The following is a 19,158-nucleotide window of genomic DNA, read 5'->3' on the forward strand; positions in this document are numbered from 1 at the left end:
TTACATTTGTGTCTATAGTCCATTTTGAATTAAATTTTGTGTGAACTGTGAGACTTAGGTTGAGGTTGTTTTTTAATTTTAATTTTAAAATTTTCTGGCCTATGGACATCCACTTGCTCCAGCACCATTTGTTGAAGTCTTTTGTTAGAAGTATTTAAGTGGGTCTGTTTCTAGGTTCTCTATTCTGTTTCATTAACCTACTTGTGTATTTCTCTGCTAATATCACAAAGCCTGATTGCTCAATGAATATGTCTTAAAATTGAGTGGACTGATTCACTTTATTCTCTTTTTCAAAGTTGTCTTAGCTCTTATAATTTCTGTTTTTCTGTATAAATTTCAGGATAATCTTGCCTATATCTATCTGGAAAAATCTTTCTGATACTGTGATAGGAATTGTGTCACTTTAGGGAGAATTGACATGCTGCTTCTTCTAGTCCACAAACATTTATTTACTCCAGCTTTGCTTTCTTTTATCAACATTGTGTAGTTTTCAGCATACAAATCCTATTCAGGTAGATTTTTCTTAGTATTTTATTATTTTTTTTGATGACTTATAAATGCTGTATTTTTAATTTTTGTATACATATGTTGATTGCTCTTGTATAGAAATACAAATGATTTTTTAAAAAAGATTTTATTTATTTGAAGAAAGAAATGGGGAGGGGCAGAAAGGGGGAGGGGGAGAGAGAGCGAGAGAGAGACACTCCCCCCTGAGTAGGAAGCCCCATAGATGCAGGGCTTGTTCTTAGGACCTGGAGATCATGACCTGAACCAAAGGCAGATGCCTAAACTGACTGAGCCACCCAGACACCCCTACAAATGTTTTTGTATGTTTATCTGTATCCTGTGCCTTTGCTGAGCGGCCTAATTAATTCTAGGAGGAGGTTGAGTTTTGTTTGTTTTGTATATTGTTTGGGATTTTCTGTGTAGACAATCAAGTTATTTGCTAACAGGGATAATTTTATTTCTTCTTTTCTAGGAATAGAGGGGATTTTTTTTTTAACTACTTGAATATATAACAGAGTAGCAGATTCTGCCCATTGTTAAGTGTAAAATGAAAGAGATGTTACATTCCAAAACCTGAAGATACTAGAAGACCATTAGAACTGATGATACTGTTGCGGTGCATGGCTGGTTTAGTTGGTGGAGTATATGATTGATCACACGGTTATAGGTTCGAGCCCCACATTGGGTGCGGAGATTAACCTAAAAATAAAAAATCTTAAAAAAAAAAAAAAAAAAAAAAAACAACCAGTGAGATGGTTGAGGATCAGGGAGTGATTGAAAATGACACTGTTTTGTTCCTGAGTAATTGGGTGGGTGTAATAAGGTGGGAAACTCATAAGTAAAAGCATTTTAGGGAAATACAATGAGTTCTACTTTGGACATGCTGATTTTTTAAATGTCTGTGCTACATATTTCTTGATGCATCCAATAGTTACTTGAAAGATGGATTAAGAAATTAGGGAAGAGTTTGGAGTTATAAGAATTCCTACTTTGAAATGATAGATGATGCCATGGGACAGAACATATGTGGGTGAGTAGCAATCTGAGGAAGAAAGGCCAACAACGGAAACACATTTAGAGATATGATGGGAAAATGAAAAGAATGCATTGTCAGGGAAACTATAGAAACCTCTCCTGTCAAAATTCCACCTATTTATCAAGATTCATCTTAGAAAGATCAGTGATACCTTCCAGACATCATCACCTGCCCAATCCTATCTCCTTTTGGTCATTCCCCAATGTATATTTCTTTTTTTATAAGATTTTTTTATTTATATATTCATGAGAGAGAGAGAGAGAGAGGCAGAGACATAGGCATTGGGAGAAGCAGACTCCATGCCAGGAGCCCGACGTGGGACTGGATCCCGGGACTCCAGGACCACGCCCTGGCCCAAAGGCAGGCACCAAACCGCTGAGCCACTCAGGGATCCTCCCCAATGTATATTTCTATAGCAGTTTCTTTTTCCTCTAGTCTAGCTTTTCACGATATTATAATGTCTTGTTTATCAAGATTTTATGTTCCTTGAAGGCAGAGATTAGATTTTATTCATCATTGTTTTTTCTGTGTATGGTGCAATTCTTAGTAACAGTTTAATTGAATGAAGTAGGAGATGATCTGTTTCAGAGGTTTCAAAGGGATGGAGTAAGAAAAGAACTGAGAAGAGGCTGTTAGATTTGTTAATCATGGACCTTAGGAAAAGTGTTACGTGCAAGTGAACAGAGAGTTCTCTAGTCTTCTTTCAAGTCAGTGTTGCCCTTTCTTACAACTCCTCCCTTATTCCCTAATTATGTGGTTTTAACTTTTGTTCCTTTGATACATTGTTTTATCATGATGGAAAAATATTTTTTTCAGGTGGCCTGTGAAAATTCTGTTTTTACAAATATAGCTCATATCCCTTTCACAATTCTGCTGCCTACACACATATTTATGTATGTGTATATATAATATACACACATATATAAGATTTTATTTATTCATTTTTTGCACACACGTGTGAGAGCAAGTGTGAGCACTTGCATGAGGGTGGGGGAGGGGCAGAGGGCAGAATCCCTCCCACGGAGCAGGGAGCCTGATGTGGGACTTGCTCCTAGGTCCCTGGGATCATGACCTGAGCTGAAGGCTGATGCTTAATCGACTGAGCCACCTAGGTGCCCCAAATATATTTTCAATCTAAATTTAAAAGATAAGTCATGAAAACTTATAGGATGATACTCTGAAATATTTTTGTGACAAACTTCTGTACAGGATTCTGCACACATCCTCTGTGCAGATGCTTGTTCCTGTTTCTGTGTTCTGATAACATCGTGGCATCAGTCTATTGTAGAATAGTAGACTAGATTCTCAGTCTGTGTTTTTCAGGCCCCCTCCCCCCCTTTTTTTAATGGGCTCCAGTGGGCCAGAAATCATTACTTTTATTTTTTACTTTTTGTATTTGTTGCATGGTTTTGTCACATAGTAGTTGTGTTTAGATACTTGAATGAATTTCTTTGGTTTCTATCACTGAGAATATCCAGGCTGATAATATCTGTAAAATAATTTTGTTTTGGCATTCAATTTCTATTTGAATTGCGCTTTAATTTTTCCACTTAAAAATGTATTCCATTATTCAGTTTAAAACTGCTTTCAAAAAAAAAAAAAACTGCTTTCAAGGCATTATAAATATTTACCACAACGTTTAGAAGTTATTTTTTATGACCTATATTGTAATTTCTTGGTGTGTATTTTACCCATTAGATCTTCAATAAATTAAAGTGTCTTTTTTTTCCCCAGAAATTATCTTTTTGTAAAGGAGCCAGTAAAATACCAGTTTTTTTTTTAAATACCAGTTTTAGCTTTACTTTTAAAATATATGCTATTATTCAGTACCTTTCACCTAAAAGCTAATTTAAGTGGGAAACGTTGGTTGAATTAAACAAAAAAGCCTTTCTCTTTCCAGATTGCAGCAATTCTCCGGAAACGAAAATTAGACTATTATTTACACAAACTACTCCCTGAGATCCTACAATCTGCTTCATTTCTGACTGCTAATGGGGCCTTGTATATGGCTTTCTTTTGCATTTTAAGGTTGGTACTCATAATCACCACTGGAGATTAATATGTGTTCCTTTGTTGAAACTGAAACAAACGGATGTTTTTACCAATGTTGTGCAGGTCATTGCTTGTATATCTTTTTCTCTCTTGGATTACATTTATTTATCTCAAAGAAACCTTGTTAAAACAGGAGTTGTGGGCCTCTTGGTCTAAAGATGCAATATAAACCTCAAATTATTGTAATGATTATATAGCAGAAGTGCTTTGGTATATCATGTGTTTTCTGAGGCCTACTGTACTTACCAAGTTGTTGATTAGGATTTCTTAACTTTTTGGTTTCATGGATCAGGAATTCAAAGCAGCTGTCTCTGATATAGGTAAGGTCCAGATGCAGTGAATAGACTTCAGAGGGAGTATAAAATGCTTGCATTTATATGTAAAACAGTAAATAACTTCTAGCTTATCCTAGTGATGAAACTTTTGGTCTGATTAAGTCTTGATTACCTATGTCACATACTTTCTATGATTTAGATGCAGTTAAAATTCAGTTTTTAGTGCTGTGATATACCTAGCATGTTGATTATATATTTACTTCTTATCTTTATCCCCAGTGATTGTTGAAAATCCAAACTAGGGTTTTTCTTAAATCTGTCAAACTGAAATATAAATTTATATTTTTCTCATATTCATGTTGCTCAGAGCAATTCTGGGGGTATACATTAACTGCAATTAAAAAGATAATTTTCAGATGTCTTTTACAGATTTTTTTCCCTCAATACACTAATCATTATAAACTTTTAGATTATGCAGAAAATAAATGATAAGCTTTATACTACTGAGAAAAATCATGCCTTTAACTTGAAAATGTTTGTAGGAAGCTCTTTGTCATATGTTCTCTGGAACGTTTCTAATACTTTTCACACACTAAAAATCAAGTTTTAAGATAATTGGGTTTTAAAATACTGCAATAATCATAAGTTGCTTTGGTAGCATATTTCTTTATGTTCTGTGAACCTGTTTGGTAAATTGTAGAAGTGCAAAGCACATTGAATTTATAGTTAAAATACTTATAATAACATCTGTGTTCCTCATGTAAATGATGCCTTGACTTATTTTTCTTTAATTTTTATATTCAGTAACTTCTTAGGGCCTTTGTGTATTTTATTTTGAAGGGAGAATTGCTTCTGGTTTTCTCAGGCTGAAGGTTTCTGATGTTCATTTAGGAAATACCCATGTTCTGTAGTTTTTCTAATTCTTCTAAAGCTAAGCTCAGTTAAAAATATAATTTCACCAGTGATTCTTAATCCTTATGTATATGTTCATACATTTTTTCTTATAATGTGTTATTTAACAGCCAACTTTGTTCAGATAATTGCAAATTTTATGTGCTGCTTCTCCCTGTCTTAGGATCATATTGTCTCTCTCTCTCTCTCTCTCTTTTTAAAATATTTTATTTATTTATTCATGAGAGATACAGAGAGAGAGGCAGAGACAGAGGCAGAGGGAGAAGCAGGCTCCATGCAAGGAACCCGATGTGGGACTGAATCCCGGGACCTCAGGATCATGCCCTGAGCCAAAGGCAGACGCTCAACCGCTGAGTCACCCAGGCGTCCCTCATATTGTCTTTGAAAGAAAAAAAATCTTGCTGACATTTCCAAATATCTTTTTTTTGGTCTCTTTAAAAACCCAAGCAGTTAATGGCCATTTCTACTGAGTGAGACACTATGTAGATTCTTACTTTAAAGGGACATATTCTAGTAAGTGGAAAATGATTTTATACCCAAAATTAAAAAATATAAAATACTTTAGTAACTACTATAAGGAAAAGTTATCAAGGATTGTAGAAGCAAAGAAGGGGAGACAGTTGTTGAATATTTTTCATGTGTTAAGACATAATAGTAGTCATAACAACAGTTAACATTTTTCTTGCACTTTCTATGTGCCATGTATGGTGCTGTATGAGATCGGTAATAATATTGTTCCCATTTGATAGATAAGGCAACAGAGAACAAAGAAGTTTTGCATAGTGAGTAATATTGGATTCAGGGAATGTCTGAATGAATATGATTGACTAAACTATTGGAAGGAGAGATACCTGTTAGCTTGCTGTTGTAACAACCAGAATAAGAAATGGTGAGGGTCTTAACTGAGCAAGGGGTAGGGGTAGCAGGTTGGAGAGGAATTTGAGAGATAAATTGTGTATGGAAAAATTCAAGAGGATGATTTAACATGTAGAGAAAAGGAAAAGGAGAAGCTATGGATGTCTCAAAGCATCACACCTGAGTGGGTAGGTAGTTTTGATCCCATTCACTTAGGAAAATAGAAGAGTGAGAGCAAGTTCATGGGGATAGGAAAGTGCACTAATGAGTTTGGTTATGAACATGTTGAATTTGAGGTGCTGTGGGACATTAGGTAGAGGGTGGACATAGAAGGGGAACTTCTATTCATAATAACTGAATTAACACAATAGAAATTTCATGCAAACATTCCAAATTTGAATTTCAGGAGGATACTTGGAAAATTCTACTCTTGGAGTCCTGGCTTTGGTGCCGCTTTGCCAGCATCTTATGTGGCCATTCTAATTGAAAGAAAAAGCAGGTAAAATTTTATATATCTATACATTTAAGAGAACTGATTTGCTGTCCTCCACTCCAACTAAAATTTTTTTAAACAACTATTTATTGTAGTCTGGGGATGAGAAGTATTTTCACATATGTTTTTAGTCTTACAAATATTTGATGGAAAATTTAATATTATATTAATATTAGTATTCGTGTTTATTAAGCCTGTAAAAATATAAAGATTTGCTTTATAGAACAACAGTACCCTTTGGTCTTTGTTTACTAAAAAATTAGAGAGTTCTCGAATGTGCCTAAGACATGGCATACACAAATCTAAAGATCTTTTTCAGAACTACAATATCATTATCACACCTAGGAAAATTAACAGTAGGTGTCTTTTCTCATCCACATCTGTAATTTGCTTCAAGCTCATTGAGTGACCTCTGTTAAATTAATTATTATTTTTAAGGTGTCTTCTCATTTAAAAAATATTTTCGTTTACATAACGCTGAAAATGTTTCATGTAACATAATAAGATTTCTATAAAATGCTACAAACTGTTATGTAAATTATTCAGTCATGTAAATAGCTGAAGGTAAAACTTTTTCATAAAAGAATTTTTGCCGGGATGCCTGGGTGGCTCAGTGGTTGAACATCTGCCTTTAGCTCAAGGTGTGATCTCAGAGTCTGGGATTGAGTCCTGCATCAGGCTCCTTGCGGAGAGCCTGCTTCTCCTTCTGCCTATGTTTCTGCCTTTCTCTGTGTCTCTCAAGAATAAATAAACAAAGTTTTTTAAAAAAATTTTTTGCCATTTCGTAAATAATCATTTTCATTGCTGGGACCTGCTTTGATTCCATCTCTATCCCACAGAGTCAAGATGGGGTCATGTTTTATTTTATTTTATTTTATTTTATTTTATTTTATTTTATTTTATTTATTTTATTTTATTTTATTTTATTTTATTTTATTTTATTTTATTATTTTATTTATTTTATTTATTTTATTTTATTTTATTTATTTTATTTTATTTTATTTTATTTTATTATTTTATTTTATTTTATTTTATTATTTTATTTTATTTATTTTATTTATTTTATTTATTTTATTTTATTTTATTTTATTTTATTTTATTTTATTTTATTTTATATTTTATTTTATATTTTATTTTATTTTATTTATTTTATTTTATTTTATTTTATTTTATTTTATTTTATTTTATTTTATTTTATTTATCCATGAGAGACACACACACACACACACAGAGGCAGAGACACAGGCAGAGGGAGAAGCAGGCTCCATGCAGGCACTCGATGTGGGACTGGATCCCCGGTCTCCAGGATCACAACCCAGCCGAAGGCAGCGCTAAACTGCTAAGCCACTAGGGCTGCCTGGGGCCATATTTTAATCAAAGGGTAACATATTAATCAATATTGAGTCATCATCCTATGAAGAAATTCATTATAATCACTTATCCCATAGTAGGAGTATAGATAGATCTTATCAGATAACCAAATATTTACTTAAACCACCTGAAGCCACTTTTAATGCCTACTTATTTATGTATTGTAATAGCGCCTAAATTTTTGCTGTCTGGACTTTTGGTTCTTTGCTTGTATCTTAATACAATTGGATTATTAATATTACTAAAATCACAGGACTGGTGGATATTATTACCCCAGCATCATCAAGTCAATATTGCTAGAAACATAGGATATCTCACCTGAGAGTACATACAGTACAGAATAGTACTGTGTATTAAGAGTGTAGATTCCGGAGCTGTACTTTCTGACTGGGGTAACTGGCTCTGGTACTTATTGTGTTACAACTTATTCTTTACCTGAAAAATGGAGAGAGTGATAATCTAGTCACATGGTTGTTCTGAGAATTAAAGGAATTAATATACATAAAATGCTTAGAACAGTGCCTGACACATAGTAAATGTTGTGTTAACTGTTATTAATTTTTGCCCATAAACAATGAGAGAGTTATTCTGTTAATTGTTAACCTCCCAATTCTTTTAAAAATGTGAACATTTGTTTTAGAAATATGATTTCAAAATATGTAACCCATACATGAAACTTTAAGGGTACTTTAAACCAAGTTTGCTCTGATTTATTTATTTTTGGCACTTGAGCAATAAGAGCATTTTGAAATTATTTACCTACCCTTCAATAGAAAATGTTGAAATTGAACACTTATGTAACCACCTAGAGTCAACAGTTGTTAAGATTTTGCTATTTTTACTTACTTGTAACTGCTTATATGTATGTGTGGTTGGGTGTGTGTATGAGAACCATTGTAAACATCTTGACACTTCTAAATACTTCATGCATATTTTAAAATAAGGATATTTTTCTGTGTAATTACACTATTCTCACATGTAAGAAAATTAACTATCATTCTCTAATACCATCTAGTCCATAGTGCCTTAAAAATGCTTTTATCACTGTTTTTTTGAACCACACTCTAATCAAAATTATGTATGGTATTATGTTTCCTTATTTTCTTTTAATCTAGCTTTATCTCCCCACTTTCCCCACATAGCATTGATTTATTGATGTGACCAGGCCAGTTATCTTGCATGTAAAACTTTTCTGGTTTTGTCTGAATTTTTTCCTCATGGAATCGTTTAATTGGTTCACTTGTATTACTGTAAACTGAAGTTCGGTCTGAAAACTTGATTATATTAAGATTGAACACTTGGTAAGCATATACTTCATAGATGATGCTGAGGCCATAAGGAGACCCATAGTTCCAAGTAATAGCAACTTCGTATATGTGATTAAAGTGGTAATCACTAGATCAAATAGGTTCAGTAAACCTATTATTTTGAGAGAATTAGCTGAGTGGATTTTTTGACATTCCACAGTCCTCGCTTTGCTAGAGTGAACCTGAGTTGATCATGGTATCATTTTTTGTGAATTGACTAGTTGTTATATGTTTGTGTGTGTGTCTGTATGTATTCTTTATCAGGTTTGAGTGTCACTTACTTTATAAAGTAGTTCAGAAGTTTTCCTTCTTTTTTCTCTTGCTCTGGATTAGTTTAAGTAGCAATGAGTTTTCAGACCTTTGAGTATTTGGCCCATTTGTAAAATCTGGGCATGGTGACTTTTCTGGGGGTGGTAGTTCTTAGAAAGTTATCAGTTTCCTCTATGGAATTGATCTATTTAAACTTTGAGCTCACTCAATAGAGAGGTTCAGTAACTTTCTCTAACAGCTAGACAGTTCTGTCTGTTTCCCAGAAAGTATCTATTTTATAAAGATTCTTATATTAACATGGAGTTGTACAGAGTAGTCTTACAATTTGATTGAATTTTGTTTTCAGTGATGACTTTTCAACTTACTTATTTTGTGTGATTGTGCCATTTCCCTTTTTTAATTAAGTTAGGTAGTAATTTTGTTGATTATTTTTTTCTTTTTTCCAACAAGTCATCATATTTATTAGTTCTGTTTTTTGGTTTCCTAATTATTGTTTTTATTGTTTTTTTCCCCTTTCCTTATACTTTCTTTTGATTAATTTGCTTTTCTTTTAGAAGCCTTTTAATTTGTTACTTATTTCTTTTCATTCTTTAAGTTTTATTTTATTTTTAATTTAATTTAATTTTATTTATTTTTTAGATTTTATTTATTTATTCATGAGAGACAGAGAGAGAGAGAGAGAGGCAGAGACATAGGCAGAGGGAGAAGCAGGCTCCATGCAGGGAGCCTGACGTGGGACTGGATCCCGGGACTCCAGGATCACATCCTGGACTGAAGGTGGCGCTAAACTGCTGAGCCACCTGGGCTGCCCTATTTTTTTAAAGATTTTATTTATTTATTCATGAGAGAGGCAGAGACACATAGGCAGAGAGAGAAGGCAGAGAGAGAAGCAGGTTCCACATAAGGAGCCTGATGTGGGACTCGATCCTGGGTCTCCAGGACCACGTCCTGGGCCAAAGGCAGGCACTAAACCGCTGAGCCATCCAGGGATCCCAAATTTTATTGATATAAGTATTTGAGGCAGAATTTTCTTTTGGTAAGTGCTTTATTTATATCCCATATGTTCTGATATGTAGTACTTTCATTATCATCATTTTTGAGAAATTCTGCAATTTTAGTTTCTATTTCTCTTTTAATATAAGAATTATTTAGTAGAGATAAATGGAATGGCCCCTTTGTTATTAATTTCCAATTTTATTGCATTCTTATCTGAGAATGTTATTCATTGTTTTTTCTCTGTATGAAACTTAGTTTTCCTTGTGGCTGAATTTATGCTCGATTTTTGTGACTTTTAGGAACATTTGAAAAAGAAGTACATTGACTTTTATTGGCAGTTCAAAGTTGGGCAAATAGCCATAAGATCTATGCTATTGAATATGGTTTTAGGTTGTATCTTTAATTTAAGGTATAGTTTCTAGCATTAAAATGTAGGTCTTTATTTCATTTAATGTATTTTGGCTTGAGTTCCAAATTTTTAGTTATCTATCTTTATTTTTGCTTGCATTTGCCTAGTATGTCTTCATCTTCCTGAAATAGTTGACATATCTTCCCCACATGCCACATAAACTTTGGTTATACTTGGAGAGCCAATCTGAAAAAAAATCATTTTATTTTAATATGTAAGTTAATATGTAAGTTTATTTTAATATGTAAATTAAGCCCATATATTTATTTATACAACTGATATATTTTGTTTAGTTCTACCGTATTATTTTGTGTTACGTTTGTCACTGTGTGGTCTGGTTTATTATTATTATTTTTTTTACTTTTAACTTTGACATGATTATGGAAAATTGCACAAATAATACATAGAGTCACTTGGAACCATAACCTGGTTTCCTCCCAATGATATCATTGCATCTTATGTAACTATAGTATAATATAAAACCAGGAAATTGACATTATTGTCAGCTAAACTAAAGCCCTTAATTATAGTCAACAGTTTTTACATTGATATGTTTTGGCCATTACAGTATTATGCAGAAAATTTCACTGTCCTAAGAATCCTCTGTGGTTGGCTATTCATCCTCCCGCCCCTCCCAACCCTTGTTAACTTAACTTTTTTTACTGTCTTACGGTTTTACCTTTGTCAGATTGTCATATAGTTAAAATCATACAGTATGTAAGCTTTTCAGATTGGCTTCTTTTACTTAGTAATATACCTTTAAGTTTTGTCTATGCCTTTACATGGCTTGATAGATTATTTCTTTTTAGTGCTGAATGATATATATTCCACTGTCTGGATGCACCACAGGCTGTCTTCTGCCCTACTGGAGGACATCTTGGTTATTTCCAAGTTTTGACAATTAGGAGTATCCATGCATGGGTTTTTGTGTAGCTATGTTTTCAGCCCCTTTGGGTAATTCCCAAGGGGTATGATTGCTGTATCATATGTTAAGAGTATGTTTAATTTCATAAGAAAACATCAAACGGTTAACCTAAGTGGCTATACAAGTTTGCATACCCTCCAGCAATGAATGAGAATTCCTGGGGGTCCACATTGTTGCCAGCATTTTATGTTGTCAGTGTTCTGCATTCTGGCCATTTTAATGGGTGTGTGGTAAGATCTCATTGTTTTAATTTACATTTTCTTGATGGTATATGTTGTAGGGCATTTCTTAATGTGCTTTTTTATTTTAATCTGCAGATGTCTTTATAATGATTTTTTATAGACAACATATAGTTGGGTCGTGTTTTTTGATCAACTCTGACGGTCTCTGTGCGTTAATTGGTATAGTTAGACTATTGACATTCAAAGTGATTATTGAGGGCAGCCCCAGTCGTTTAGCTGCCTTCAGCCCGGGGTGTGATCCTGGATTGAGTCCCACGTTGGGCTCCCTGCATGGAGCCTGCTTCTCCCTCTGTCTGTCTGTCTGTCTGTCTCTCTCTGTGTCTCCATGAATAAATAAATAAAAACTTAAAAAAATGATTATTGATATATTTGGAATAATGTCTACTACATTCATTACTGTTTTCTCTTTGTTCCCTTGTTCTTTGTTTTGATTTGCTACTACTCTTATTCTGCTTTTTGTGGTTTTAACTGAACATTTTAGGTGGTTCCATTTTTCTCTTCTGTCTTAGTATATCAGTTATACTTTTTTTTTAGCTTTTTTTTTTAGTGATTGCCCTTGTTTTGTAATATACATTTACAAGTAATCCTAGTTTACTTTCAGTTAATACTATACCCCTTCATAGGTATATATGAAGAATGTCATCCTAATTCCTTCTTCCTGTCCTTTATATCATTGCTGTCATTCACTTACATATAAGTATGCATGACACGCCCCTATATATATACAATAGCACATTCAATTAGGTGGTTGCTTGTATTATATAGTTACGTTATTATTTTGCATGAACTGTTATCTGTTAGAACACTTAAGAATAAGAAAAACAAAAATTTTTATTTACCTTCATTTATTTTTACTTTAATCTTCTTTTCTTTATGTAGATGAGATTCTGATCTGTATTATTTTCTTTCTCTTTAGAGAACATTTAACATTTCTTGCAGAGCAGGTCCACTGGCAACAAATATTCTCAGTTTTGGTTTGGTGAAGTCTTTATGTGTCCTTCACTTTTGAAGGATAATTTCTCAGGGTACAGAATTCTAATTTGGTGCGGGTTTTTTCCTCTCAACACTAAATATTTCGCTCCACTCCCTTGTTTGCATGGTTTCTCAGGAAAAGTTGGATACAATTATCTTTGTTCCTTTATAGGTAAGGTGTTCCTTAATAGGTAAGGTTCCTTTATTTTCCTCTGGCTTCTTTCTCAGTTTTTCTTTATGTTTGATTTTCTATAGGGTTAAAAAAATTTTTTTTTTACATTTGTTAAAAGATTTTATTTGTTTCAAAGAGAGAGAGAGAGAGAGAGCGAGCAAACACACACACAAGCAGGGGGAGGGGAAGAGGGACAAGGATACCTCCAGCTGAGCAGGGAGCCAGAGCTGAATGCAGATGCAGTGCTTGATCCCAGGACCCTGAGATTATTACCTGAGCCAAAGGCAGATACTTAACTGACTGATTTTCTATAGTTTTAATAAAATATTCCTAGGTGTCACTTTTTGTTCTTGTTTTTGGCATTTATCCTGTTTGGTGTTTTCTGAGCTTTTTTGATTTGTGGTTCAGTGTTTGACATTAATTTAGGAAAATTCTCAGTCATGATTGTTTTAAATATTTCTTCTGTTCATTTTTCTCTTAGCTGTTCCCATTATGTGTATGTTATACCTTTTGTAGTTACTGCACACAGGCCTTGAATATTCTATATTGTTTTTTCTTTCCAGTCTTTGTTTTTTTTTGTTTACAGTTTTCAAGGATTCTAGAAATATATCCTCTCGCTCAGAGCTTCTTTCCTCAGCTGTGACCAGTTTACTAGTGATTACATCAAAGGCATTCTTCATTTCTGCTGTAGTTCCTTTTCTTTGTGGTTCTTAGGATTTTCATCTCTGTTTATCTTGATCATCTGTTCCCATAGGCTATCAACTTTATCCAGTAGAGTCCTTAGTATATTAATCATTGCTTTAATTTTAAATTCCTGGTCTGATAATTCCAACATCTCTGCTGTGTCTCCTTATGATGCTTGCTGTCTCTTCAAATTGTGTTTTTTGCATTTTGATGTGCCTTGTAATTTTTTTTTAAGATTTTAATTTTTATTTATTCACGAGACACACACACACACACACACACACACACACAGAGGCAGAGACACAGGCAGAGGGAGAAGCAGGCTCCATGCAGGGAGCCTGATGCGGGACTCGATCCAGGGAATCCAGCATCATGCCCTGGGCCGAAGGCAGGAGCTAAGCTGCGAGCTACCCAGGGATCCCCAGTTCATACTTTTTAAATAAAATCAGTAGTAGATTGGAAGATGCAGAATATGGAAGATGAGCAGTGTTTTATTTCTCCTTCTTCAAATTAGCAAGTAATGGTTGTTCTAATTAAATCTCTAAAACTTTAATAGTGAAATCTTTACTCGGAGATTATATATTTCATACTCAATTGTGTAATCAGTTTTTCCAAAGCATTTAATGAGGTAAGAACATATAGTGTAGTTATGCACATATACATGTATGTATAATGAACATATATAGATACAGAAGTATAAGTAGAGATCTAGCTATCTTCATAAGTATGTCTTCATCTACACTGGTTTAACTTTCCTTCCTTCCTGCTGCTTTTTTTCTCCAACTCTCTCTAACCCATCCATCCATCCATCCTTCCAACCATCCGTCTTTCCCAGTCTCCCTTTGCTCCTTTTACAGAATTAGGCATGCTTTGCCAGCTCGTTCCTGACACTTTGTAAGAGGGTAATTTACTTAAATCTTAATCATATCACTGTGGGATTCTGAGAAAACTTTGAAGTTGTTTCCAGGGTTGCTTAAAAAATTTGTGCCACAAAGAACTGTGATCATAGTAACTCAGCAGGAAGCGTTGGTAACATCTACTTTATCCTTAGGTGGGCTGTTAAGAACTAGTCTTCTCTTTCTTTTTCTAGGAAGTATTTTATTTGTGGTTCAGAAAGTTGTTCTGATGGATTTTGTTTTGTAGAATTGCTATGGAATTTGCTTTGATATTTAGTATTAGTTTAGATAAGTTAAAATTGTGGGGTGCTCAAACTTGGGCATGGATTTAAATATCAAAAATTGCATATTCTAAGCATATTCATGGGTTGAATTGTTAAATTATACTGTTGTGTTTATGAAACTCCCAGGCAGATGTGACCAAAATGAGTGAACTCTGATATGTGAATAAAATACCATGAATTTGGTTTTATAAGTTCTTGACATCTTCATGTTTCAGTATCTTGTTCTCATCACAGGAAAAAAATTTAAATTACCTCATAGTCTTCTGAAAAGTTTACTCTGTATTATCTGCTGTATATAATAGCTTATGATAGTAAACTCTTGCTCTTACTTTATCTGTTCTTGAACTTTAAGGCAGTAGTTTTATAGCGTTCTAAGACATTCTGGCAGATGAATATTTATTCCATTATGAAAGACTTTCTGAGATGATTAAATAGCATCTCTTAGTAAGCCATTACAGTTGATAGGAACTTCCACTTTTTCTTTAATTTGTAATCCCCCCTTTTCGTAGAACACAAAAAAACGTATATTTTTGTATAATACATATATTTATAAGAGAGAAAGAGGACGTGCGGGAGAAAGAGAGGGAGAAAGAATAAACATTTAGAATTTAAATATATAAACATTTAAGTTATACCATGCCCGCTATACTCTTTAATAGCCTTAGTTATGAAATATGGTATATACAATATCATTCAACAGTTTCAGAATGTTAGCCAAAGAATATATCTACTAAGGTTTTCAGAAAAAGAAAAAGACCATTACTGTCCATCTAATCAGATACAATAATGTTGTTAGAAGATAATGAAATTTAGACTTCCAGCAGACTGTGAGGATACCTTTTAATCTCCTGAAGTGTCAGGAAAATTTAATAATTTTAATGTTTTCCTTTGGGAAGAATGATACTCTTATTACATAGAGTGCTTAAACAGTGGTTCTTACTACTTTTTAAAGTAGTACCCCTTGCTGTGCACACCCCCTTAAATTTTGCCTGCAAGTTGAAGAACTTCACCCCTTCTTGTATCCAAAAAAAAAGAAAAAGTGTATTTGCGATTCACTGAGCTCCACCCATCTCCCTATCCAGTGATTTCCAAAAGAACGGGAGTATTTGTGTATCATCATCTCCTGTGACATTTAAAAAGTTCTTGGCCCTAGTCCTTCCTAGTTTAGCCTGGGCCACCTTTTGTTCTTACTGGCACCTCTCCTTCCCCATCACTATTGTCATCTGGTGTCCAGGGAGAATTTATTCCACTAAGAAGGGAGCAACCTGTTTGTCTTCAGATCTTGGCTAGAATATAGTCAAATGATAAATAATAAAATGGCATTTGATTGAGTTACCGGTTTCTTGTGATACAGAACATATCTGGAGAAGTGGTAAACTAAATCAATATTCTGATATTCTGCACCTCCCAAATTGACATTGGAGCTGAAGTTGAAGACACCACACCAGGGAAACCTACAAAAAGAGTCTGCTGTATAATACAGCATATTGTGTCCTTCACAGATACTGTCTTTTAATTCGTGAGGCTATTAGTTCTGGGTTGGAATTCAGGTAAAGCTAGGAAGGAGGCGTTCTTCCTCATTATTTAAGAACAATAATTTGAAACTTGAGACCAGGATAGGTTGTAATTTAATAACAATACATCCTCTGCTTTTTCTCAGTAGTAAGAGTATGTCAGGGCTTTACTCATTCTTGAAGCTCAGAAACCCGTTAGGTTATTGTATTAAACAAGTCATTGCAGAATTTAAAGGTAAGTTAGTAATAGACAGTTTTTCTGCCATAGAAGCAATATTTTGGAAAGAACATGAAACTGACTCCTAACTCCTACTTGTCTTTGTGATATTTGTATATGTAAGGAAACCACTTTTCTGTTTCTTGGTTTTTAGTAGAGTAAGGATAATAGTATCTACATTACACATCACAGGACTATTGAGGATAAAATCTGATTTCAAATATTGATAATACCTTGTAGATTAAGTTTTATGCAAATGTAAAATAATCTAATCACATCTTTGCTTGCTAATAAATTGCTATCACTAATTTTCCCTCCTGTCTAATGGCTATCTTTTGTGATTATGTTTCTGTATGTCTCTAATATATTCCTTTTTATAGGGCTGGGTTCCTAGTAACACTTTGTCTAGTAATTCAATATTTATTTAATGCCTATTAGATACCAGATACTATTGGGGGTATGTGAAAATGTGAAGGTAAACAAAATAATCTTTGGTAGTTAAAGATAAACAGTTACATTATCAGGTAGATAATTTGTTGAATTTTAGAGATGGAAATAGATTAGTGGAACAAATACAGTAGTTCACTTCATAAGGAAATGTATCATTGGGTACTACCACTGAAATTGCAGAGACACTTTTGGTTTTGTAATTAAGTGTATTGTTTTCTTTCTTCATACCAGCTTTTGGTAAGAATAGGTATCACTTAAGAAGGATTTAACTTTCTTTGTATGTGTGACTCTTGGATACAGATATTACTCTAACTTTTCTTTATATAACTTACTTAAAATAAGTACTATTAGAGCATTGATTTAGAATTTGGTAGGAACTAATAAGATCGGTAAAGATTAGTTAAGAATAATTTCAAGTCATTTATACAAATCATAAACAAGAAAGCTAAAAGATAATCTTATTAGTGATTTTTAAAATCTTTTTTAGATGAGCAATAGAATTTTCTTGTTTTGCTGGGAACATTAGGACCTGCTGAGCAGGGTCATTGCCTGCGGGTTTTAGTTCCATGGGTTTGTCTAGACCTCCTTCCCCTCTTCAACCAGAGTAGGTCCAATGTTATGTTTATATGTTGGTGATAAATGTATGTTTTTTCCTTTAATTGTTTTTTATGTTTAAAGATGTAAGTTAGGTAACCAGTCTTGTTCCCTCATTCTAATGACAAAATTAAATTACAGAGTACCAGAGAATTAAAGTTAAATGAAACCCTGATTTTCAAACTTCAGTTGTTCAGTTAAATCATACTGCCTCCATGTGGCTTTAATGATATTAGAAATTTATTAAGCCATTTTAAATAGCGAACAATCAAGATTATGTGTGACTGGATTTTGACTTCAAGATTTTATTGACAATGTTAATGTTAAGACCGTGGCATGCAATTTAAATGAACATGATTTGATATTGGTACTTGTTTTATTTACAGTTTTTTTTAAGTACTAAAAATGTTCAATGTTGAAACTCCAAATAAATTTTTATAATTTTCAGTTTATTTTGACTCTGCCCTTAAACTCTTAAAACATTTAAGACCTCTTTCCTAGAGAATGGGATGTGCTTCATTCATGGTCTTACATGCAGTATAAGTTAAATAAAGTGATTACGGGCATAAAATTATCCTTTGAGTTTCTACCTTAATTCTCATTTAATAAGTTTGATAATTTGCAATTTTTCTGTAAAGTGAATGTTTATTGAACTTTCATTTGTCCTTTGGCATTAGAAAATTCACTTAGTGCCTAACTTCTCACTTAACAATGAAATTACAACCAACGTGATTTAGTATGATTTGTAAGGACATCTAATGAACTGTTGTGTTATGTGTGAAATAAATAGAAGACCTGATTTTTTTGCAATTAAATGTGCATTGTTTTGGCCTTGACATTTTGACAAGATGAATTCTTTAGATTTTTTAAATTAAATATAGAATTCTCTAGTGTAAATGTAGACTAATAGCAAATTACACTCCTCTTCCTCTGAATATATAACAATAAGAAAATAGTAATTTTTAAAGTAAAGCTATAATGGACACGTGACATTATAATATTCTCAAGTGTACAACATAATCATTTGTTAATGGCATATATTATGAAATGATCACTACAGTAATCTTAGTTAACAATTACAAGGCAATAGTAATTTTGCATGGTTTTAATTAATGACCACTAAATAGAATGTTTAATGACAACTGAACAGAATGACTTGTGGAATCTATTTAGATCCAGTTGTTAAGGTACTGAAAACTTAGTTCAGTGTAATCTGCCATTTTTCTCAACTACTCCTGATAATTGTTTTGATTTCTAAAAAAATGATAAAGTGATTAGTAAATCAAATTGATTATTAATCTCACTCTGTCTCTTTTTTTTAAAATTATTTGCAGGAGAGGGCTGCTCACAATTTATATGGCCAATTTGGTAAGTAATTCCTTTTTGTTGTTGTTGTTGCTTTTGAAGTTTTCCTGTGGGCTTTTTTATCTTTCTTTTTAAAATCAAGTTCCCTTAAAAAAAAAAAAAAAAAAAGGAAAGCTACTTAAATTTCACAATATCTTGTGTCTCTGTTTTGAAGGATAGTCTTAAATATTTTAAAGAACCTTGTTGCCATCTAGTTTATTCCATCCATTTGTTTCAGGAGGAATAAGGGCACATTGCCCTGCTTCTATTGCCATTTCTTATGGGAAAATGATTTAAGGATGAGCTTTTGTGATGTCATTATTCTTGAACATCAAAACAGCATTGATCCTATCTCCAAATACTGAGTATATTTAGTAACAT

General features: G+C 33.2%; 1 protein-coding gene across 1 annotated transcript in view; it reads left to right on the forward strand.

Annotated features, from left to right (window-relative positions):
- Positions 1–19,158, forward strand: part of TMEM135 (transmembrane protein 135) — a 224,548-nt gene that overhangs the window by 19,465 nt on the left and 185,925 nt on the right. The window contains exons 2-4 of the mRNA XM_026015215.2: positions 3,444–3,571; positions 6,044–6,136; positions 18,768–18,801. Of these exons, the coding sequence (XP_025871000.1) occupies positions 3,444–3,571; positions 6,044–6,136; positions 18,768–18,801 (255 nt within the window). The remainder of the gene's footprint in view (positions 1–3,443; positions 3,572–6,043; positions 6,137–18,767; positions 18,802–19,158) is intronic.

This window comes from Vulpes vulpes, chromosome 11, assembly GCF_048418805.1.
Source record: "Vulpes vulpes isolate BD-2025 chromosome 11, VulVul3, whole genome shotgun sequence".
In the NCBI taxonomy this organism is placed as follows: domain Eukaryota; kingdom Metazoa; phylum Chordata; class Mammalia; order Carnivora; family Canidae; genus Vulpes; species Vulpes vulpes.